Source organism: Acipenser ruthenus, chromosome 20 (assembly GCF_902713425.1).
Source record: "Acipenser ruthenus chromosome 20, fAciRut3.2 maternal haplotype, whole genome shotgun sequence".
NCBI classification, from domain to species: Eukaryota; Metazoa; Chordata; class Actinopteri; order Acipenseriformes; family Acipenseridae; genus Acipenser; species Acipenser ruthenus.
In genome coordinates this window covers 25,751,313-25,760,554 of record NC_081208.1, presented here as the reverse complement: position 1 = coordinate 25,760,554, position 9,242 = coordinate 25,751,313, and the positions used below count along the sequence as shown (strand labels likewise).

The 9,242-nt window shown below is 36.9% G+C and overlaps 1 protein-coding gene across 1 annotated transcript; it reads right to left on the bottom strand.

The window, feature by feature from the left end:
- Positions 1 to 320: 320 nt before the first annotated feature.
- On the bottom strand, positions 321 to 8,984 carry LOC117425108 (NEDD8-activating enzyme E1 regulatory subunit-like). The gene is made up of 20 exons (XM_034041794.3): positions 8,823 to 8,984; positions 8,251 to 8,354; positions 7,761 to 7,821; positions 7,118 to 7,148; positions 6,948 to 7,019; positions 6,667 to 6,746; positions 6,325 to 6,434; positions 5,926 to 6,035; positions 5,342 to 5,404; positions 5,056 to 5,119; positions 4,640 to 4,731; positions 4,452 to 4,511; positions 3,870 to 4,003; positions 3,640 to 3,715; positions 2,592 to 2,631; positions 2,389 to 2,475; positions 2,158 to 2,250; positions 1,663 to 1,777; positions 1,194 to 1,243; positions 321 to 654 (listed from the first exon to the last, which is right to left on the bottom strand). Exons 1-20 carry the CDS (start codon positions 8,954 to 8,956, stop codon positions 545 to 547), a joined length of 1,686 nt encoding a protein of 561 aa, XP_033897685.2. The 5' UTR covers positions 8,957 to 8,984; the 3' UTR covers positions 321 to 544.
- Between the last annotated feature and the right edge of the window lie 258 nt (positions 8,985 to 9,242).

Below are 9,242 nucleotides of genomic sequence, written 5' to 3'. Positions count from 1 at the left end.
AAGATCTTCTACTTGACCTTGGTATACAAGGAAAGCAAATAACTTCAACTCAATTGCAGAACTGGTTGCTTTACAGCAGGTTTTCAGTGTAATTGTTACAAATGGCAACATAGACAAACAGCATGCAGCAGGACATAAAACTGTTCTAGATTATATAATAGCAATCTTCATCCCCAAATTTGATTAAAATATTGTAAGGTGAAAGCTCTCTACTGCAAGATAAATTTGCCACTCAGTAATGGCTTTTACTTTCTCATAAATCAAGGAAATATGAATCGTTTAATGTACTGTCACGACAGGATTACACAGCAAACAAAAAGTATAATTGCACATTATTTTTTATTTTATTGTACTAAGATTCAAAGTCCAGGAAATTATTGAAAAAGCTGAACAATATTACAAAGTAAAAACAAAACACACAGGCACAGAGCCACAAGGATAATTTATTATGTTTCCTTTTTTTATAGCAACACTAAAATAGGTATGTTTTAATATCTTACAGGAGGTTAAACAACATGTACAGTGTTTTAGTGCAGCAGCTTCGCTATAGCTGGAACGTGGCAGACGTCTGTGCCATTGCATTGTAAATAAAAGTGTTATTGAAGGGTACAAACTGATGTGTAATTATTTTGATGGCTTCCTGGGCAGCAGATCCTGTGAGAATAAAAAATTCCGATCATTAATCCACTATTTTAGGCATGCAAATCTACACAGAAAAATGTAGATAACAACGAAAAAAATCCAAACAAAAGATTACCATGCCAAGAGAACAGCATGCTGGTTTACACACAAGCCCCTTAAGAAAACTATGAACTAGCTCCTATACTGGGAAGCTGTATTAAAATAAGTATGCATTAAATATAACCCTGCATTCTGTGCATTAGGAAAGTGATGAGAAAATACCAGCACTGGATCTCTATTTACTTTTGTGCCAAATCTCCTTAGATTGTTTGAGCTAGTTCTCTCCTTTCACCTAAATGTATAACACCTTAAGCTCTGTTTACACCAATTTAATTCAAAACTGATATCTGGTGGCTGAAGGACTAAATAGCAGGCATGCACTTGCATATTTCACACTCAAGATGAAAAGCCGGCTTGTATTACTGATTTGAAATCAATTTACTGAATCCTTTAATCTAAAATGTCTGCCATTCCAGTCTGCCAAACCTTTGTTGCTCTGATGAGATTCTTACCTCCCACAAATGAAGCAACTGGGTGTGGTTCCACAGCACCATAACGGCAGCTGCAATATAGGAAGGAAATAATTATTTACACAGGACTGCCCCCGGAGAAAGAACAGGGTATTACAATAATACAGAAACACCCGCCCTTCATAGCATACACTTGTATATGGGCTGTTTATTGTTGTTTATGTCACCTACAGACTCCCGTCACTAGTGGTAATCAGTGAAGAAGTGTCACTGTGAAACACCTTGTATCTTGCTCCAACTGAAAATGTAATGGTAGGAGTTTAATATATATATATATACACACACACACACACACACACATATACAGTTTTTTTTTTCTTCCTAGGACAGCTTTACACACTAAGTGATGTGTAGTGGGTGTTCTTAGTTTTAGCCCGGGAGGTTATTCCAACTTGTAAATGAAAATACTGCAAAACCATGCATTTCAGGTTCCTTTGTAAAGGGAACTTACAATTCATGGATGTAATCGTGTTTTACATTCACAGCAAGGCCATTCTCTTGAAGGAAGCTGTTCACACAAGACTTGAGCTTTCCAATGTCTTCTTCAACTTGGTAGTTATAAACACCTCGAGAAATAAAATGTTATAAAAATGTAAATGCTGCATATTTTTGAAAAAAAAAGCAGTAGTTAATAAATACAGTAACAAAAAAAAAAAAAAACCCTATATATATATATATTTTTTTTTTTTCTGGTGAACAAACAGAAATGTGCTTTCAAAACTGCACCAGTGAGACCTACTTAGCAAATGAAAGTGTGCAAAAGATGAGATGTATGGTATTATTTCATTATCTAAAGAACCTTTAAATAAAGGGTATTCAACTTTGTCATGCTAAAATATAGCTGGGCCCATTGCCCCAATACTGACTTTGCTTGGTAAGATCACATTCTTCTGATTAAGATTTCCTTTTGGCACAATAAAGTTTACCATCTGAAAATCTTTTGTACCTGGGTAGCGACCATGTTGCTGGTAAAACTTGTCCACAGCCCGCAACATTAAATACAACACCATCTCGCTGTCTGGGTTGTCCATACAAGATGCTATACAAATTTTAAAAAAAGGAGAATTAAAGTTACATTCAAAGTCACTTGCCTTGTGAGACAGCTTAATATATATATTTTTTTAAATGTAAAAATATTTTTATGAAAATAAAAAAGAAAGAAATATTACTTGCTTACAGATTTCATCTTTATTAATAGTTTCAGTGCTGTATTCTTCAGCCAGTGACCTACAGCGCACGACTCGCAAAAAAGCTGAACTTTTACCTAAAGCACGAAAACAAAATGTACTTTGTTAATTTAATTGATAAATACTAATTCAGCATGAAATGCAAGTACATGAAATACATTCTGCTTTCAATTTTCTGGACAGAGACACTTACAGAACAATCGGATTTCTTGCTCAGAAACACTCTCTGGAAGCTTCAAACAAGAGAAAGAAAAAAATAGAAAAAGGTTATGTCAGTAATGTAGCTATCCTCCACCAATACAAACCCCACGGTAACAGATCACCCTGACCTACTGCAAAGGTCATAATACCCTCAACAGTGTGTGTTAAGCAATGTCTGTAGCAGGTTTATTTTGACACAATTTGAGGAATCAGTACTCATGATATTTCTGAAAATGTGCATATATACATGTGGGTCCACTTTCTTTTCTTTTTTTTTTTTTTTTTAATTTAGTCGTTGCCAATTAGTTTTTATTATTTTCTCCCCAATTTGAAATGCCCAATTATTTTTTTAGGCTCAGCTCACCCCTACCACCCCTGCGCTGACTCGGGAGGAGCGAAGATGAACACACGCTGTCCTCCGAAGCGTGTGCCTTCAGCCGCCCGCTTCTTTACACACTGCGAACTCACCGTGCAGCCGCCTCAGAGCTACAGCGTCGGAGGACAACGCAGCTCTGGGCAGCTTACGGGCAAGCCCGCAGGCGCCCGGCCAGACTACATGGGTCGCTGGTGGGTGGTAAGCCGAGGACACCCTGGCCGACCTAACCCTCCCTCCCCCCGGGAGACGCTCGGCCAATTGAGCGCCGCCCCCTGGGAGCTCCCGTCCACGGTCGGCTGTGGAATAGCCTGGACTCGAACTCGCGACGTCCAGGCTATAGAGCGCATCCTGCACTCTAGCGAGTGCTTTTACTGAATGCGCCACTCAGGAACCCCAGTGGGTCCACTTTCTCACATATTCTCAAAAGTCACCATTCCTGCTAAAAGCAGTTACAGTGCAATAAAAAACAGTTTGCATTTCATGACATTTTAACTTTAATTTATATCTGTAATTCCTATGATCAGAATCTTTGAAGATATTTTAAAATATAACCTACTGAATGAAAATTCTGTACTCAAAGAATAACATGTATATACTTTTCATTTATTATTATTATTATTATTATTATTATTATTACTAAGACGACACAACAAACCCTACTTACCCTTCCAACTGACTGCAGAAGGGCAGAAATGTGATTAGACACAGCTGTAGCATCCTCTTTTGCTTTCTCTCGATATCTGTAAATCATAACACAATTTAAATCAGAATAGAGTGCCAACCTACAGCACTCTACGCCAGACATTCAGAATGTGTATGGAGGAGTCACGGCTCACATTCAAGACAGTCTGCGTGATACAAAGAATTCCAAACACTTAAAAGAGTTTTCCATACACATTCTGGAGCTTGATGAATTTATCAGAATCTGCGATCATGTCCGGGATGGTGCCTCTAACCGGCAGACTCCCTTGGCCTTCCTTCTCCACAAACTCCTTCAGAGCTCGAACAAGTAACCAAAACGAGGAGGTCTGGGCAAAAGCAAAGGAAGCAAAAGGAGACCATTTATCACGCATAGCGGTTTCAACTCTGAATAGTCCACGTTTCTGTTTTTGAGTTCTACATATGATTTGCTTATCAGTCTTGCGTTTGATATTATTGAGGTATTGAGGTTTAACAATTTATTTGCATATGATTTTAAGGTACTATATATGTATTGTAAGTCACCTTGGATAATGAATAAATAAAAATAATAATAATGTTTTGAATGAACAAACCATTATGTGAACCCTGTTGTCCCCCTTTAAAAAAAAAAGATGTTGCATTTCAAGTAGTTTTAACCTGGTAAAATCTATCTATCTATCTATCTATAATATATTTGAAGCAAAATGGTAAAAAAAAGAAAAGTTTACAGCACTTTCTTGGCAGATGGTCAACATTGCTAAGCATTAGGGAGTTCGATCAATACTTTATGATCACCTGGGCTTTAATGTTTTTACTGTTCTCATCCTGCAATAGTTCTTCAACTCCACTTGAAATCTAAAAAAGAAAAAAATAAGGAAAAAAAAAATGTAAGCAATGCTGTGGATGCTATGGGAACCAAATCCCAACACTTAATTCGCATAGCCCTTCTGATTCATTAAATACAAACAAAAGTGTTCTCCTGCCTTTGTAGGGTTCAAGGCAGTGTTGACATTTTTTATGGCTTCATCAAAATTCTCTTCATCCTCTGGAACTCCGTTCTCATTTTTACGAATTCCTATTTTATTATGAAAAATAAAATAAAAATAAGTACAAGATGCTTCTTTACAAACGCTGAACAAGCATTTACAGTAACTAAATAGTTTGTGTCCTATATTTTATTACAGATGGGCATGTGTTGAGAGTTTTTTTTTTTCCTCGGTCTTCTTTAAAAAGATTTAAGCTATGATTGCAAGTACTTAAGTCCCACCAATAAAAATGCACTTGATGGTTGATGGGCTGTGCTCGATACCTTGGACAACCTGAATAACTGAAGATGACCTGTATCTGAACTGCGGTGACATGAAAATCATTGATAATTGATAGCACTGAGAAATCTTACCTTGTCGAATAAGTTCTCGAAAAGCTTCTTTTTCTTTATAGCTCTTAGGCATCTGCTTATTGTGCTGCAATAGCAAACAGAACAAACATGACATTACTATTTAGACAAATGCAGTTTTATATATAATAATATTATCTACACCAGTTAGCTGGTTCTACTACTGCCTCAATTTAACATGCCTGCTTTCTGCAATATCAACTCATAAAAGGCTTGTGGCAACAGCTTTCTCATTTTTAAGTAATGATGAAACCCAAAATGTTTCCAAGCACTTCAGGGCTCAGTTTACCTCACTGCGCCATTTTTCCAGATACTTTGCCATCACGATGATCCAAGGCGTATGGCTATGATCCTGCAGGAGATTTCACATTTTAAAACAGAAAATTATATTTATATAGAAGGCAAGAGTGTTTAGTAGATAGACTAAACATAATAAAGCATGTCTACTTGTAAAGGATTCATATATATTAGCATGTATTCTTAAAAACAAACATTTACAAAATGGTTACCTACAACTCAGTTTGGTCTTGCATTTAGTCAGTGTTCAATTTTCATGTATGACTGAGCAAAGTTATTGTCACTTTTTATTATTGCAGCAAAACCTCTCATCTGAAAGTATCGGTTTCCAGACACATCGAGTACAACAGACTTCAGTAAGAAAGGATGACATGATATACCACATTGTGAGAAGTTGCTAGCCTTAAAAATGCATTTCGATTGTGCAACTGGGGGATAAAGAGTCTCAGACATGGGCAGTTATTCCACCTGCCCCTTGCCATTGCATGACCAAAACAAGAGAGAACCCAACCTGGAATTATGCACTGTATAAAAAGCTAGTATGGATAGTGTCATTGAGGGGCTTTTCAAACATACCCTTTTTTCCATATTTTCCAAGTCGTAGGACTGAATGTGCTTTTTGAGTTCTGGAAATGGATGATCCAGCCTTAGATCCTCAAGTGCATTGTCTGGGTGGGATTCTACAACTGATTAAGAGTAAAGAAAAAAAAAAAAAACAACAACAACTCATAACATTGTTTATGAAACTTGTAGACATTGGTAAGAAACTGCATTCAATTACTTTTAACTGCGAAAAAGTTTGTTTTAGGAAAATACAAATTCATGAGAGTACACGTGGTTCCATTTTTATTTCGCTTCATCTCAGATGATGCGTTAATCGAATACAAATACAAAAAATACTCCAGTTTATTGCATTTTCCTAAAATTCCTTTCCTCAGCTACAACTTCATTGGACTGGGACCCAAGGTTACTAACCTGTGTGCTCTTTCACCACCAGTCTCATATACCCAATGAGCCCGTATGTCCTGCAGACCAGAAGTGGCACTCCAGCACCCCACACAAAAGCAGCTAAACGTAATAATGTACTACAGATGCAAATAAGAAAGAAGTTACCTCAAAAGCTATTGCAATTATGCAATTATTCAGTTTGACAATTAACAGAATCCCCATTGTCACAGCCCCCACCACCAATTTTGACATTTAGTTATCCCAGTAGCTTTTTTGACAGAAATCCAATTTAAGGCCTTAGCGTTTTGATAAGAGTGAATTCATATTAAAAGTAAGAAGACAAAGAATAAATAGAATGATTTTGCATACCTTTCAGGTAAGTGAACTGCAATCACTAAGCTAAACCTATGGAAAAAGTCAGGGTCGTTGTCCAAGAGCTGATCCGGACTCTATAAGCAATCAAACATGACAAAAGTTATGCCTAGAGCTGAACCGTGAAGCTGCAATGACATTTAATATGAGCTTTATATCAAATATTCTTCAGCACCATGTCTTACTTCAAACCTGGCCTGCAGGGGTATGCAGGGTATGTATTTACATTTTATCTGTAAGTTTAAGATCACAGGTTTGAACCCTTTTCAAATACTAACCTCCTCCACAAAATTTCCAGACACATCGCTGTTGAGCTCCTGCAATAGTTCTGTGGCAGCCTGAGCCCGATTCTACAGGGAAAATTAAAAGAAATTGATTTTTAAACTGCTGCATGCAGTACAATGTTTGAAATATTGATGAAGGCGATGTATAATTTACCAGGGCTTACCCTGCCAATGCTGCTCTTAGTAAGAAAGAAGCTGCAGACAAAAATTGACATAAAACAAGTCAGTGAGTGATTAGTTATGCATCTATACCCTTATCTCCAGTTCACTGTACACTGCAAAATGTGTTGTACAGGCACCCATATGTAGTCCAACAAGAACATGCAAGGATATACCTGTAACAAAAACCTTTACATTAAGGTTACTTAGACAAGTAGTAAGGTCCTACCCAGGGAGTGGACATTCTCCTTCCGTTAGCCTTCTCTTATTTGTTCATAGATTCAGTGACATTTTGCTTGTGGGAAGGTGGTTTGGTGCCCTTACTGGTTTTGTAGGGTGATGTTCCCAAAGGAAAGAATGGGGCCGGATCATACAGTAACATTTATTTATTTATGTGAATAAGAATCTGGCTATATATCACTGTTAAGTTGTAAGTCATTTAATAAGTTTTGCAAAACTCTATAAATAGTTAGTAGGCCCATTTCTGTCCCTGTTGCAGAAGTGTTGATCAGACCAACGTATGCATTTTCCAACGCTTCCTGAACATTGTCACCCTGTAATCCATTGCAATGGAAAGATTTACAATGCAAAAAAACAGACCAACAGTACAAAGGGTAGTTTCCAGCTATAAATTAGTAAGGAGCATACTTATTTCCAACATCCTCTCCTCTGACTTTATTTTCATCCACAATGGTGAACGCTCCAATACCTAAGAAGTGAAAAAAAAAAACATTACTGTTAAAACGTGCAGTACCTTCATATTTATTAAATACCTCATCAGTTGTCATTGAACTATTTCTAGATAATAAAAGTCTTTATTATTATGATGAAACACAGACATAAATGATCCAGCACTTTACAAAATATAAGGTACATGGCATGTACATTACCTACCGCTGAAGCAGGTGTGAGAGCAAATGACTGCACATTGAAAACCACTAAGCTTGTAGACATGTACCTGTTATGCTACATTATTTTTTGTACAGTCCTATACTGCACTTTCAAAGGGGACAAATGTAGTTGTATTTCCTGCTAGAAACCCATACATTGGTTCTGAATACCGGTATGTGATGTATGTACGAGTCTAGATGTTGACCTTTCAACTACTGGTTTGTTGTGTACTGCAGAATCCATTTACCTGGAAGTACCAGATTCTTCAGTATTTCTGTCCCTGTTGCAGAAGCGTTGATCAGACAAACGTGGGCATTTTCCAGCGCATCCTGGCCATGATCACCCCACAATCTTCATCATGCACAGGAAAATAATAACACCAATTAAGCAGAGGGTGGTTAGCTATACATTAATATTAACTGCACATATAGCTGCTGGACTTCTTTTATGCAATAAATTATTTAAATAAAGCCCAACATTTATTAAAACTGGATACAGTTCACACATAATTTATAAGATATTTTCTACCAATAACGGCTGTAATGTCTTTATGCATTACTGTATTTCATTTTACCGCGGGAAAAAAAAAAAACCATAAGCATAAAAAACACATTTCACTACGGTATCAACATTTTGAAATATAATTATTGTTTATCTTTTGGTTAAAAAGCACCAAGTGCCTGCCGGTAGAAATGGACAACAACAACATTTACACTGCTGGTATAAATAAGAACACTGCAAAAACGAATCTCAAAAAGTCATGCAGCGGTTTAAAACCCGGTTTGTTGGTCTGTGCTGTATCTGTCGTGCTTTCGGTACCTAAGCTGTCTGTCATATTTCTGCTCTTTAGTTGCTTTTCCTTTGTCGACGCTTGCCATGTCTACGCTACCCGATTTAAACTCATTCCTCTTCCTCTTCCTCTTGCACAAGGCTCGAGCAGATTCGCGAAACATCTGCTGCCCCTTAGTGGAAAGTAAATGTGCAACCATGTAAATCGATTGCACTTTCGCTAATAACAATATAAATCTTGCCGGCAGAGGGAGTAAAAAAAAATGACACAAGTCATGATGAAGGATAGAGAATTGTCTCTCCTAATTAACGTTTTATTGACATTACAAAGTTTTATATCCAAAATTCAAGTTCTTACTCACCCTTCCTATATTTACTTCTTTCAAAATATTATTGTAATTTAAACTCTCTACAAATGAGTAAAACTACATGCGCTAAAAAAAACAAACT